Source organism: Salmo salar, chromosome ssa15 (assembly GCF_905237065.1).
Source record: "Salmo salar chromosome ssa15, Ssal_v3.1, whole genome shotgun sequence".
Classification (NCBI taxonomy): domain Eukaryota; kingdom Metazoa; phylum Chordata; class Actinopteri; order Salmoniformes; family Salmonidae; genus Salmo; species Salmo salar.
In genome coordinates this window covers 39,548,796-39,564,023 of record NC_059456.1, presented here as the reverse complement: position 1 = coordinate 39,564,023, position 15,228 = coordinate 39,548,796, and the positions used below count along the sequence as shown (strand labels likewise).

Here is a 15,228-nt window from a genome sequence, read left to right as displayed (position 1 = left end):
ATAACACTGACAGTGTCCAATAAGGTATTTATCTTATTTCACTCAACCAGCCAGATAGAGTTTATATACACAAACCACATCAGCTCTAAGATAGACAGCTTGGCAATAACATGCTTTGTAACTCAAGTGACTTGACTTACCTGCTAAACAGAGGCCAAAGATGCTCAGGAGTACCAAGATGTATAGAGACACGATGGCATACTTGATGGCAGACAGGGAGTTCAGGTGGCTGCAGCAATTGTCTGGCTTTCTTCTCCTCTTGGCAGAAACAGCTGAAAAGAAAACATCTCTTTAGAATTGGAAGACAAAGATGGATACAAGGGCTCTTAGAGGGGGTTTGAATTGAGGGGCCATGAGGATAAAAGAAGCTGTATGAAATGAGGATAAAATGTCATGAGGATAATATTCTTATGCAGTGATGAAAACGTCCTACATAAAAATGCATGCCTGACTGTCAACTGAATGACTTGTTGCATTGTTGCGGCCATCTCTCATAACATAGACTTTATGAGTGCTAAAAAAAAATCCCCCAAATGATTTTATTATTGTTCTATTAGTACTGACATAGCGAGTTGGCAGCCTTGATTCTTCACTGGGTTGATATTGTAGTCATCATGAGAGTCAAAACAAAGTCTGCATGTCTGGCATTTGGCCTGAGATCTATTGGTCACCGCTGCACCATACTGTACATCACAGGGCTGCCACACAGATACAGAGCAATAATAGCTACACTCAGTAATTTAACCCCTTAACACACTGTCCAGGTCGAACCTAAAACTGTCATCGTGGCATTCTAGTTGGGAGTTTGTGTATGTGTCATGTGCTTGTGAGGAACCTGTTTGGATTAAACTGTTGTTGCTGAGGGAACATTCAACGCTGGTCAAATAGGCCCAGAAGTAGGGTGACAGAAGACATCATTATTCAGGCTAAAAAGATCTCAGTCCAATAGGAATCTGATATCAATTCCAAAGTGTCTAATGCTATTAGGTCATGAAGCACATTGTCTTATTTCGAGGAGACATAAGCCCTGAGAGAGACCAAGGGGAAAGTATTACACGCTTTCATTTTATGTTCTCCTGGCAAGCAATCCCAGACACAAAACTAAAAATGAGTAGTCCCCCCAATCCTTCCTTGTCTCTCTTTCTCTCTGTGGAGCATATCGCTCTGAAGTCACAGAGGAGACTTCTCTAGAAGACAAGGCCCTCAACCTATTTTCCATAAACAGTCTTGAGCCTGCTCTGCAGCCCTACAGCATGGCGGTTTCAATTGTACAAATACAGGTGATGTCATGTCCATAGAGACATGCAATGGATCTGTGCTGCACATATGCTGTGGCTGCTGTGTGAACAACAACCTTGCAAAAGGGCCACTCTAGCTCTAGCAGAAGTGCACCTTTTCTTAAGGCTAAATAAAACAGAGCTGTTTAAACTGTTCAAATATATGGAATGTATAGAAATGTAGAGGTCATTACATATTTAAGCAGTGCAAACGTACATCTCAATGATACAAATACTAAGCATTTGTTTGTTGACGTGCCTTTTTTTATGTTTTAATTTTTTTTATTTCACCTTTATTTAACCATGTAGGCCAGTTGAGAACAAGTTCTCATTTACAACTGCGACCTGGCCAAGATAAAGCAAAGCAGTTCGACACATACAACAACACAGAGTTACACATGGAATAAACAAACATACAGTCAATAATGCAGTTGAAAAAGTCTATACACAGTGTGTGCAAATGAGGTAAGATAAGGGAGGTAAGGCAATAAATACATTTAAGAGCAGTTGGAGGCCACGGAAGGAGAGTTGTATGGCATTGAAACTCGTCTGGAGGTTAGTTAACACAGTGTCCAAAGAAGGGCCAAAAATATACAGAATGGTGTTGTCTGCGTAGAGGTGGATCAGAGAATCACCAGCAGCAAGAGCGACATCATTGATGTATACAGAGAAAAGAGTCAGCCCGAGAATTGAACCATGTGGCACCCCCATAGAGACTGCCAGAGGTCCGGACAACAGGCCCTCCGATTTGACACACTGAACTCTATCATAGAAGTAGTTGGTGAATCAGGCGAGGCAATCATTTGAGAAACCAAGGCTGTTGAGTCTGCCGATAAGAATGTGGTGATTGACAGAGTCGAAAGCCTTGGCCAGGTCGTTGAATACGGCTGCACAGTATTGTCTCTTATCGATGGTGGTTATGATATCATTTAGGACCTTGAGCGTGACTGAGGTGCACCCATGACCAGCTCGGAAACCAGATTGAATAGCGGAGAAGGTACGGTGGGATTCGAAATGGTCGGTGATCTGTTTGTTAACTTGGCTTTCGAAGACCTTAGAAAGGCAGGGTAGGATCGATATAGGTTACCCAGCAGTTTGGGTCTAGACTGTCTCCCCCTTTGAAGAGGGGGGAGACCGCGGCTGCTTTCCAATCTTTGGGAATCTCAGACGATACGAAAGAGAGGTTGAACAGCCTAGTAATAGGGGTTGCAACAATGTCGGCAGATAATTTTAGAAAGAGAGGGTCCAGATTGTCTAGCCTGGCTGATTTGTAGGGGTCCAGATTTTGCAGCTCTTTCAGAACATCAGCTATCTGGATTTGGGTGAAGGAGAAATGGGGGAGGCTTGGACGAGTTGCTGTGGGGGGTGCCGGGCTGTTGACCGGGGTAGAGGTAACCAGGTGGAAATCATGTATATCATATATCTACCATTACCATTCACCCTGATATAGCAAATATACATTACAATATTTACTTATCTTAGACATTCGTAGGGGTCAATAAAGTCTAAACACAAGCTGACATCAGGCAATGAGAGAATGAATATTTATAGAGGAGATGGAGCAGAACAGAACTTCTACTTTTAGAAATTCCTGCAACATTAAGACATAGACGCTGTAATACATTGGACACAACACGAAATAACACAAGTTAATGTGCCATTATGTGGCAGCATGTTCAGCCTGGCTTTTTTTTTTATAGGTTGTGTGATGGCAACAGGATACTTGAATGTTTACAGTGACTATGCTTGGCAGCTTAGGGACAGATTAGTTGAGTTGGACAAGTAGAGGCCAACTGAATTTGTACCAATTCACTGTTGTGAACACTGTACAGTTGATTTGTTCAACTGCACCTGACCAAGCCCAAGATCCTCACACATTCACACAACATACTATCAGCACTTAGTGTTTATTGACCGCTCGCTGAGTGAGAGAACTCGGCAGACCCCATGAGTCAGATTTCCTATATTTACCTTTGCAGTTACAAGCATATCCTCTAAAAAGGCCATGACCAAGTAGGGTCAAAGAGACTCTGCTTGCATCACTCCATGAGCTGAAATATGAGCACATCACATATGGAGGCACAAAATGAGTTCTTACATCAATGGCAGAATTCAAAAACGATTTGACCCGATTTGGTCATGGCCTTTTTAGAGGTATGCTTGTAACTGCAAATATAAGGAAAAGGGAAATCTGACTTCTAGGGTCTGCAGATTTCCCTTACCCAGCGAGTGGTGAAAAAGCACTATGTGCTGATAGTATGCTGTGTGTGTGAATGTGTGAGGGTGATTATAAGCCTCTGGGCAAACGTGTGAAACGCCAAGGGGCAAGGATTTATACAGGACAAGAAGGGAAATGGCTTCTTTACCATCTTCACACAGGTTAAGCTTTGATAGGTTTCTGCCATCGTAGCCCTCCTCATAGAAGGATCCGTTCTCCCTCTCTTCGTATGTACTCAGGTACATGGCCTTATTCTCCATTCAGGAACTGTAGGGAGGACAAAACAGATTATTTTCATGTAACCAAAGCAATATGTAAGATGTTAGCAATGTATGTTATTCTTCAATAACACAAACTCCAAAGCAAATCAGGGGGAGGAAAATAGGTTTATTCAAAGAGGACAAATCATATGATGGTTAGATGGTCATTCTCCCCTGTCCTTGGTGATGCTCTCACAGTGATTCTCTCCTGTGGTTCTCTCCAGTGAATCTCTCTCCACAGAACAAAGGGAACAGCATGTAGTTTTATAACCCAGCCCTAGCCTGTGGTTGACCAATTCGAATTCCTTGCAATAAAACTAGCCCATGACCAAATAACAAGTATCCTATTTCAGAAGACATATTCCAGAAGACATATTGATCAATAATTCCCTATTACAGAAAAAAAACTATTTCCATTGATCGTTAGTTCTATTCTCGTACACTTGTCTCTGCGTTGTGTATTTATCTTTGACATATTCTTACAAAGACAACAATATGAGTTCTGTATATGCATGTAAGTATTTGTCAATTTGTTATAGTCATCCATGGCACATATAATTACAGCCCAAAATGTAATGCAAAGCCCCCCCCCCCCCCATTCTATCAAGCTCTGTTTCTCCCCAGTCTTTTTTTATAATATTGAGTCTATCTGATCTGTTTCTTATGATGCATGACTGAGTGTCAATTTCAAACCCTAAGTTTTAAATCATCACCAGACCACTAATGTGGCTGCCTGTCAGTGTTGAAACATTCATTATTCATTTGAAGTTGAAGTGTGGAGGTAGGGTCATAGGTCGAGCACTGTATCCCTGTCTCTCTGACTACTACACATTATTCAAGAGGGCAAAGCTCCACAAGTATTCTTACCGATCTATTACCTTATTATCTTCTCAGCATGGAATACAAAACCAAATTCGTAACTTTTCTCTTTAAAGCAAACAGCAGAGCCTCTAACATAATGCAAGTGGAATGGATTGAATTATATTAATCCATGACAAGAATATAGAGGATCCAAGCCTCCTGTGCTGCCATCTAGTGCCATAAATCTGACTGTGGTCTATGAGTGAGAAAGAGATAAAATGGCTGACAGTAAACATTCCTAGCTGAACAGCTGTGTGAGAGAGAGAGTGATGCTCCCCCACATTCCTGGGCCACAGCTCAGGCAGACCTATGGACCCCTCCCCTTACAATATGAACCAGTAGCAGCAGGCAAGAAATTAGACCCTTATAAAATACCCTAATAATCTCCTAAATGTGGGATTAAGGTGCATGTACCTTTACAGCATGCTATGGCTGAGAAAACAGTGTAGTTTGGAGATCAGTTGGGAATAGGTCAATATTAACCGTGCAATAGAGAATAGAATGTGAAATACAGAGACGGATGTGGGACTGTTGAACAAAGTCATTAAAAGGAGCTCAATCTGGACTTTTTCATTAAGCAGCGGGAGTGTCAGTTGACATTTCCAGGCAGACACAGCTATTACCGATCAAGGCTGCTAGGAAACCTGTATGTGATCACCACCACTGATCATTGTCACCCAATGCAAACTTCTTAGAAAGTACATCCCTTAGAACGCCCAGGAAGCCATCCTGCCATCTCTCACACACCACTGTGTTTTTCCATGGAGGCACGGCAGTGGTAGGCTCCAGACATATTTCCTTTGGAATTGGAAGCTACAGTAAAAGTCTTCCATGGTATTGCCCTACCTGGCAATGAGTGAGCCATGTGATGTCTCCTCAGATACAGGAACAAACACATGAGCATGTCCAATCTCCATGAGGAACTTCTTTCTGTATCATGAAAAATAAAGTCTCTAGGCAAAGGGAGAGGACAAAGCCCTCCATCCTTCATTGTGACAAAAAAGCCCACACTGTGATTTGTGACTATGCCATAGTAATGTTTGCCTTCTCTCTGCCAACCAGGGAGGTCTGAATAGACATAGACTAGACACATTGAGAACGTGCACACATGGATGGTGACCAAATCTAAAGGAGAGAAAACAATTAAAATGTCCAGCGGCCCAGCGCGTACCTCACAGCTGAGTGGCATCTCTGTGGAGTGAGTGCACGATGTCAGCAGAGCTCAGCGGTGTGGTCTCAGAGGTCTCACATGAGCGGGAACGTTTATAGAGAGACATCCCGTATCCATCCGTCCGTGTGGAATTAACCCATTTCCCAGTTAATTAAACGCGCGGACACTTCACCCATGAGTGGACAAATATAAAACAAAAAACTTTCGGATATGCATTTTCTTGGCATTAAGTCAACAAGGAACAGACTCGTTTGTTTGTGGTTAAATTGGATACCAGAGCACAGGTGTAAAATAATATGGCCATAATATAATTCAGATGTCATTATGGAGACGCTACAGGTCTCCATAATTACATCTGAATTATATTATTGCTACATTATTTGGGGGCATCTAATTTCTATTTGTGGGAATTCAAATTTCTTTAAACAGAATTGTCTCGTTTTTTAGTGGAATTTCAAGGTCATGATGCAAAAATACTGAACATGATTTATCTATGGACATAATCAAGTGAATGTAAAAAGGTTTTCGGGGATAAATGCATTTCAGGTTCACTTTGTTGATGTCTTCAAATGAACACATATAACAGGTAACAAAACTAGACTACACAAATTGACGCAACATTTGGAAAAGTTTGTCACTCACCTTGTCAAAGTTGTGACTAAAAAGTATAACAGATGCAAATGTCTCATCTCTAATTTCAATTTAAAAAGTGTGCATGTTTTCCCAATGGCATCTCAATAAACGTTTCCTTTCAACATAAAACAGTTAACTGAAGTCTTGCTCTCTCAGTAGCTAGATAAGCGCAGCGTGGAGATCCGTGCACCAGCCAGTCTGTGATGCTCGGGTGAATTAATCCCTTTTAAAAAGTGTAGTGTAGGCATGGAGACTACGATGTGGCTATACCCCTGCCTGGACAACTCTGACTAGATGCATTCTTACCTCATTCTATATATAGTATCTAGTTGCTGTACTTATGCGCCTGGGGCAGGGCAGCGTCCAGTATAAATTATGTACCGTGGTAAAACTTTTGTACAGATTTTTGAACAAATACGCCCTCCTCTGAGCATTTAAGCATGGCACATTACAGAAAAGGTGCATTCCATCTCTACAGATCTTATACAAAAACGAGTTTAAAGTTGTAATGTCACGTGCACACGAACAGTGATATGCCTTTCTTGCAAGCTCCAAACTACCCTCCTATACTAATTCCTCATAAACTACATATATAATAGATAGGTCCAGTGGCGACCGTCATTTCGAGCTCCACCTTTCTAGCAAAAAAAAGAGTGTGCAAAGCTGTCATCAAGGCAAAGGGTGGCTAATTTGAAGAATCTCAAATATAAAATACATTTAGATTTGTTTAACACTTTTTTGGTTACTATATGATATTTAGTTTATCAGTTTGCAAACAATGTTTAAAAAAAAGTTGCATACAAACTTGGTCTCTTTTTTGCTTTCTTGAGTAAGGGTGCTTCAAAATGCAGGTGTTTCAACCTATCAGTCCTTTCTGTGGTGGTGGTGGTGCAGCCAGCGGAAAATATGGAGCGTAAGTGTTGGTAATGTTCTCCAGTTGCGCTGTGATTGGCTCAGTGTTCTGTCACTCATGGGGACACTACGTCACCGCCAAATCTAAGGGTAGAGATAGAAAATTCAAGCCCTTTGGGTGCTGCCATAGAGTTACATTAGAAGTGCCCATTCAAGAAGCCTCAAGGTCATTGGCCACAGATAAAAATGACATCAAATCACATTATATCTACAGCAGCTTTGATTGGACTGATCATGCCAACATCATACTTTCGAAATCTTAGCTAGCAAGCTAGCAGTCATCATCATGAATCAAGTTGACAATCTACTGGCAAATCCTTTTTAATCCTTGTCATATGAAGAGAAATAATTAAGAGAAATGATAGATAAAACGTATCGGTGCTCATCGGCCATTGGACATAAAGATTACACAACATGTTGGAAATCGCAAATTCAACAATGAGTGGTTTGGAAGGAATCAGTGGCTAACTGCAAGCATTGCAAAGCAATCACTAGCCTGCTATTCAGTGGAGTGTGTGTGTGGTCCCAAGTCTGGGTTTAAGGGTCTCTTGTCCAACCTTAAAAGGATAAACATTCAACATTGTTCATGGTGTCAATCCAGCATGACTTCTGCCGGCCTCAAAACAACTGGAAACTCAGAACTGGGAAATCTGATTTCAGTGAGTTCAAGACAACTCGGAATTGCAAGTCGGGAACTCGGGCCTCTTTCTAGAGCTCCGACCTGAAGATCACTGACGTCATCATGATTCAACCTTGTTTTTTTCCAAGTTCCCAGTTGTTTTGAAAGTACCATAAATCCAGAGATTGCCAGACTTTGATGACAAAGTTTGATGACAGAATTTGCCCACAAAGGACCACCGGCCACCTTCCTGTTGAAGTGAGCACAGCACAAAAAGGTGAGTCCAAAAATGTATTTTATGCTGCTGCATAAATGATGAAATATGCCAGCGAGATATTACATAGATAATTTGGTCCCCTTTCCACTCTTGAGTGGCGCAGCGGTCTAAGGCACTGCATCTCAGTGCTAGAGGTGTCACTACAGACCCTGGTTCAATTCCAGGCTGTATCACAACCGGCCGTGATTTTATTTTATTGCCTACAGTTCTGACTTGGTGGTGCACATGTAGCCTATAGCCTGTTTTATAGAAATGTAATCATCGAATATTGTAAGAGCTTTCATTATCTGCTTATATGCCCCCTTTATTTATCCTATGGTTCTGACTTGGTGTACAGGGAGAACACTGTAAGAACGGCCCAAGTTCTGAATTCTGTTGCTGTACATTTCAAAAGTGCTGAACAAATAGTTATATTGACTATGTCCGTCCTAGCTCGCTCATTAATGTCTTAATCTAAATTACGGATTGCCTCTTACCCGCTCGTCGTCCGATTATGCCATAGTTTGTACATCTCAATTGTCAGTAGAAACATTTGTTTTGGCAAATCAGCCATATCAGCTATGGTTTTTTTAAATGCAGTAAATGAGGCTGAATGAACTGTTTTGCTGCCAGACAAGGCTCTGCTGATAGCCAGGTGTAGCAAGTGTTGGGACTGCTGTTGGGACTCTGCTGTTGGGACAGCTTTATGTAGGCCCTAACAGTGTGCGGGCACCGTTTGTCACCGTTATAGTGCAATGAATGTATTGTTTAGTGTTGTGTTGTGTAGTGTAATGGCTTTGTTGGCATGCATTAAAAAAAAAAAAAAAATTTGCCCCAGCAAGATTTACATGTTAAAATAGCAACTGGATAGGTCTATACTTTGAGGAAAAATAATGAACTATTATTTTTGAAAGCCCTCAAAAGTGATAAAATAGCCTAATGTTAATGTCTTTAGGCTTGTGCTGTAAACATGACTCTGTAGGCCGAGTAGATACATAGCCTAAATGAAGCATGTTCGTCATGAAATAATTTTATTGCCTCTGCATGAAATATGATTTTATTTGGATGATAATGGCTGTGGTCCAAGATAACCTTTTAGGAAGAGTTCCTTCCACATGAGGGAGCCCTAGAGCTGTGCACCGAACCAGCACCAGCCCACAGCCACGGCAGTTCGCGGGCTTGGCTGACTCAGAGACAGGAAGGGTTGTGTACAATGGGACAGGTAAGAGGCTGATATGACTGCCGATAAGACGATTAACTGTACTTGATTAAACACTACAATAACTATTAACGTTACTTTTACTATCATGAATGTCAAGTCTAGCGCATATAAGTGAATAAATAATACGAAGGCAGGAAATAACAAGGACTACAAAAGTTCGCCTTACCTGCGCTAGGCTTACTTACAAATGCGACGTGGTAGCATTTACAGTAGAGTTTATAATAGTAGTACTAGTAAATACAGTTACAATAGAATAGGCTACCGATTAGTTTCAACAGTTTTCTGTCCCTTTGTCTGTCTTTATTAACCGTTTGCCCTCAGTGCAGTACACTTCCTGTGAATGGCATAGGCTACTATTACTGTACTGACTAGCATACAGTTTGGTGTGCAGCAAAATAGAAATCAAAATTACAACCATACCTGGAATAAAGTTATCATTAATTCAATGTATACCTGTGTAGAATTTGAAATGTTATACAGTATAATGTCATTGAAATGACCATGTGTACTAGAATATGGGAAGTTAGTATGTTCTGTGCTATTGTATATCACCACAAGATGGTGTATTTGTCACGTTGGGCCCATGTTTCTCACTATAAGATATATAATTGTTTACCAAGGTCCAGCAAAACATGAGTAGGCCTGCAAACAACAGCTGTTGAAGGCATGTTAAATTACTCGGCAAGTTTGATTTATTAGCTGAGCAAGGTGCACCTATGCACTTGACTATGATGACCTCTCAGAGAGATTTATCAACTTCCTCTCTCATTTTCCTTCCCTTTTATCTTGCTCTCTCATTCTATCTTTATTCCACGCACCATACAATGTTTGTTGAACCTTTTTCCTAGAACATTCTAGACCCGCAGCGCTTTACTCTAAAATTTTGATGTAATATTTGATTAGGTCTGAGTCTTAAACCTCAGTGACATTTACTCTAAACCTTGTTGCCTCATACTCCGTCCAGTCCGTGGTCTCCAAGAGTTTGTGAAAACAAACAGAAGGGAACTCTCTGCCCAAGGGGAGATTTGGGGTAGGGAGTAATGTCAATATGCACAGGATGTCTTTTTCACCGCTTAGATCCTGTCTCTCCAGTGTCATGTGATTAATCCAGGATGTATTGTAAGGAATTGAATACTCTCAACTTCATCTTTGAATCACACAAAACATTGAATTACACACACCAGTCAGAAATGCACTGGGTCAGAGTATGTGGTTTCATGTGGGTTTGATCAGGAAGATGGTGATGCAATTCTTCTGGAAAGCAGCAAGACTGATAAAGGTGTTTCTCTGATGAGATTATGTTTCATACATGATGTTGTGGTGTGGTTTGTGTACAGATGTCAAAGTCTAATCCCACAGCCCCTAGCTCTTGGGAACAGATCCTACTGCAACATTTCATACAGTGTTAACAGCTTTCTTTGCATAGGCAGGAAAAACGGACATTTACATTTTAGTCATTTAGCAGATGCTCTCATCCAGAGCAACTTGCATTTAGTACATTCATCTCAAGATAGCTAGGTGAGACAACGACATATCAGTTGTAGTAATTAAGTTATCAGCAAAGACAGCACTAGTAGGAAAAGACAAGTGGAATATTTACTAATATACAAGCAGAGAGGTTTCCTGCTTTTCCTGTCCTCCTAATGAAAGGTTTCTCACTGTCTCGTCTGGCTGTCCAGTAATTACTCATATGGGAGCTCGTTCCTGCCAACATCATAGATTAGTCTCTTCATTAAATCAGTAAAACATTCCTATATTTCCAACATGGCAAAAGCAAGACAGTGCCCCACAGCATGTAAAGGCCAAATAAACATTGATGCAGCTCTATAAAAGTTACTGGTCTAACCCCAGGGATATGGCTGAGGAAATAGTACTATAATGAAGTTGACATACAAGAGCAACCATTTCATAACATTAACAACTGCAGTATTCTGCTTTTTTCCTAAGATATTGGAAATAATGAACAATTAATGAACTTCAAATTGTCATTGCCACTTTTTGAGAAATGTATATAAGTAGATTTATACTAGATACTTATGACTTTCTCCTTCCCTGACATATAGAGTGCAGCCCAGATAATAACTCCAGAATGAGCCTTCCCAAAAGGGTCTCCCTCTGGACCGTGGTGGATGTGTTTGACTGGGTCAAGGAGCAGTACCCCTACCAAAAGAGTGTCTTCCAACTAGCCATCTTCAAGCATGACATATCTGGTAGCTATCTTCAGTAGCTCTTCTACTTACCAAATCTTGCCTTAGTACAAAACAACCTACAGTATATTCATATACATCAGTCATCATTAATAGACTGCTATTATTATTTAAAAAAAGTGAATATATGTGATATTTTATCCCAGGCCTACTCCAGCCCTGTACTGTATAAGTAACGGATGCCTGCAGAGAGTTCTGGACCCCACATAATGACATGGAACATTAATCTTCCCAGTTACTGTTAACCCTCTACAAACCACACAGCTCATTCACAGTGTCAGTACTGTTGTAATGTTGCATCAGTAAATCCTTGTCAAAAACATGCATGTATGAGTAATAAAACCTTGTGTCCTAAGGCTTAGATCCTGGGACAGAAGTTTTGCCCACTGTGGGCTAAATGCATTTGAATTCAAGTAAATTTAGGAATGGAATGTGACACATAATTCAAGTTCATCATGTAATATGAATCCATTCAATTTGAAATCCATGCTCCCAGCCTTATTTGACTGGCATCATTTTGCTTCCTTCTCTAGTAGCCTCCCCTCACCACCTCTCTTGCCTTCTTGCTCTGTCCCTCCCCAGGCCGAGCTCTGCTGAGGATGGGTGAACACCAGTTGGAGAGGATGGGGGTGGAGGTGGAGCATCTTCAGGAGATCCTACTGGACATTCTTCTCCTCAGGGTCCAGGAGGAACTTGAGAACCTTAACGACATCTTCTCTGGTGAGGAACAAACATCCATTCTACCGTCTCCTTTTAAACTTTATCAGGAACTCAGTTGTAGCCTATATCAACGACTTCTTCTCTGGTGAAGACCTAACTTTACTTTATTGTCTAAAACTGCATCAGAAAGGGACAGACATCTATTGTGTCCTCTTAGATGGCTTCAGGAGTTCACTTGTACACTCTTAGAAAAAGGGTGTTATCTAGGACCTAAAATGTTTATTTGGCTGTACCCATAGGAGAACCCTTTGAATAACCATTTTTGGTTCCAGGTAAAACCCTTTAAAGTTCCATGTAGGACCCTTTCCACAGAGGATTCTACATGGAACCCAAAAAGGTTCTACATGAAACCAAAAAGGGTTCTCCGTGGAACCAAAAAAGGTTATCCTATGGGGACAGCTGAAGAACCCTTTAGGAACCCTTTTGGAAGAGTGTAGCCTATATACCCAAAGTGACTCATATGAGGTTGCATTATCAGCCAACATGATTGACAGACATGTATTTCAGCAAGAGGACTAGCTTAGAGACACCTGCCAAGAATAGATTGGCATCAAATAAGAAGAGAGAGGTGAAAGCCTCAGATGAACAGTACTATTCAACTGAACTGAAAATCAAATCATTCAATGGGCTTTCTTTGGCATGGATACAAGATAGCTATAGATTAAATAAATTCACGTTCAAAATATAGATAAAATAAGTTCACAATGGGCTTTGTTCAATGTGGTACGCATGCTTGCATATTTCAAATGTGTTTTTAACCAAACGTATTTTTATCTCTCGTTCTCTAGAGTGTTTCTCTTCATGACTATAACAGAAGAAGAGGTCTGAGATATCATTATTTAGTCCATCTACGGTGTGGAGGACTAGAGAAGAAAAAAACACATTTGCTTTCAGTAATCATTGACCTGAAGAAGGCGGCCAGATTGTTTTTGGCATGGTTGTAGTTTTACTGACACGTCTGTGAATCAAGCCCTTGCCCCTCACTCTGCGCTGCTCTTGTGGTCTTATTTTTCACAATACTCAATACACTATGTGGCAGCTATTGCAGAGGGAGAACATCATTCCCCACTTGAACAGGGGATACAGTGCATCCCTCATCTGGACTAAATGTTGCAATCCCATACTCAGCAGTGATTTGGCTAGCTAATGGCCTGTTATATTACTCTCAGGAGACCCTGTGTGAATTAGAATGGAGAGTAAGTAAATTAGTCCTGAGTTTAATGCAGGGACACATGGCCATAATTTAGATAACAACCCAAATGCTGCTCAAACCTATTAGTCCCTACACAGGGAACATAATAGGGATCATTTAATGGGAAGTTTCTGGCAGAGACAAAATGGCTTTAAAGTTTTATGTATTTGCTTATATAGTTTTATGTAGGAGTAGGAATGTTGTGTCCTCTGACTGAAACTCGTCTTTGTTTAGCTTTTGTTGCTCCACACCTCATGTTTGTAAGACGTCAGCAGAGTTTTTCTGTCTGTCAAATACAATGCAATGTCTAGCAAATCTTTAAATGGAACACAACTACGTATAGAATCCCTCCAGTATGACTGCCCAGCTAGGAATGTACTCTATGCAGAGATATCCTATTTTATTTGCTCCTGGAACATATTCATATAAACAGTTCATTGTGTAATCATGTGCTTGCTTAAATTGCTCAGATATAACAGTTTTGCATATTAAGTGGAGCAAATAAAAGTGCTACGTTTGCAAATGCTACATCTTTTTATGTTTCAAATCCTCCTTCCTCAGAGAAATTCCCCCCAGACTTAAATGTCCTGTCCATTGTATAATGATAACGTTTGTTTGCTCCAGTTTGAAGTATTTTAGTGCATCCCTAAGGTTCTGCACGTTTCATTAGACACTACATGCACATGAAAAACTGCAGGACTGTCAAATCTGAAGCTCAAACAGTACCTTAGCAAAGCATACAATGCAGTTCAACTCCAAACCACTATACCTGTATTATAGTGTAATGTTTTCGTAAACAGGAAACGCTATGTTTAGACATCCATTTGCTATCCAGCCTAGAACACAGGAGAGAAACAAGTTGTTCCAGTGAAGAGATGAGGATGAAATGTCACACGGGTGTTTAGTGGGTTAATCTGTGGAGGAACCCTATTTAGTGCATGAGTCTGACCTGACACCTCATATTTGCTAATGAAGACCAAATCTGATCATTGTTCATTTGAAATAATTGTCTTCGCTGATAATTATATAAAAATCAATGTGTAGAATCAGCCAGTGGCCTAAATCTTGAGAGACACACTGGTGCCCTCAGACAATGTCCATTTGTCTCTATTACATGACTTGTCACGATACATCTTCCCACTTCCCCACACACTTGTCAGACAACCCAAACTTTAAATCTCCTCCTACTTTTAAAGGGCAGCCAAAAAACAGAGGACAGCAGAAAGAAAGCAAAAACACATTGCTCAGTGAAAGTAACACCTCTAGGGGAACATTACTTTTTTTCTTTGTTCAGTAATCCAGCTCCTGAAAAGCCCAGGCCTGGCATGCTGAATCTGATGTGCCCCATAAAAGGACTGTTTACATTTCCTCACCTTCCATGGACATTAGCAAGTGCTGAGCCTGTGGCTCTAGGGTCCCAGTGGGGGGCACACCAAATTAGACAGGCTGATTAATGTCCCTCAGAGATGCATGGCATTTGATTTCCTCCATTCAGGGCGATGGTGCATCAGGAAAGCGCTGACTCACGTTAAATGTAAATATACCTCGGGGAGAGACACTTAATCATGTATGACAGTGAGGGCTTCCCGAATATTCCAAAGGTTAGCAAATCGTGCCTTTGACCCAAAGAGATGAGAAGAAAAAAGAAACATGGAACCGAACTTTGTGTTGTTTGGCATC

At 40.9% G+C, this 15,228-nt stretch overlaps 2 protein-coding genes across 2 annotated transcripts in view; one reads left to right on the top strand and one right to left on the bottom strand.

Moving 5' to 3' along the window:
• The window catches only part of LOC106571406 (scavenger receptor class A member 5), an 87,739-nt gene extending 80,975 nt beyond the window's left edge, over positions 1 to 6,764 (bottom strand). Inside the window, exons 1-3 of the mRNA XM_014144456.2 lie at positions 6,430 to 6,764; positions 3,644 to 3,762; positions 141 to 272 (exon numbers count right to left, since the gene is read on the bottom strand). Coding sequence (XP_013999931.2) covers positions 141 to 272; positions 3,644 to 3,755 — 244 coding nt within the window. The 5' untranslated portion in view covers positions 3,756 to 3,762; positions 6,430 to 6,764. The remainder of the gene's footprint in view (positions 1 to 140; positions 273 to 3,643; positions 3,763 to 6,429) is intronic.
• Positions 6,765 to 9,311: 2,547 nt separating this feature from the next.
• On the top strand, positions 9,312 to 14,076 carry LOC106571405 (sterile alpha motif domain-containing protein 12). Its single transcript, XM_014144455.2, has 4 exons — positions 9,312 to 9,429; positions 11,493 to 11,639; positions 12,219 to 12,356; positions 13,145 to 14,076. The coding sequence occupies exons 2-4, from the start codon at positions 11,519 to 11,521 to the stop codon at positions 13,159 to 13,161; spliced, it is 276 nt and encodes a 91-aa protein (XP_013999930.1). The 5' UTR covers positions 9,312 to 9,429; positions 11,493 to 11,518; the 3' UTR covers positions 13,162 to 14,076.
• Positions 14,077 to 15,228: the final 1,152 nt, after the last annotated feature.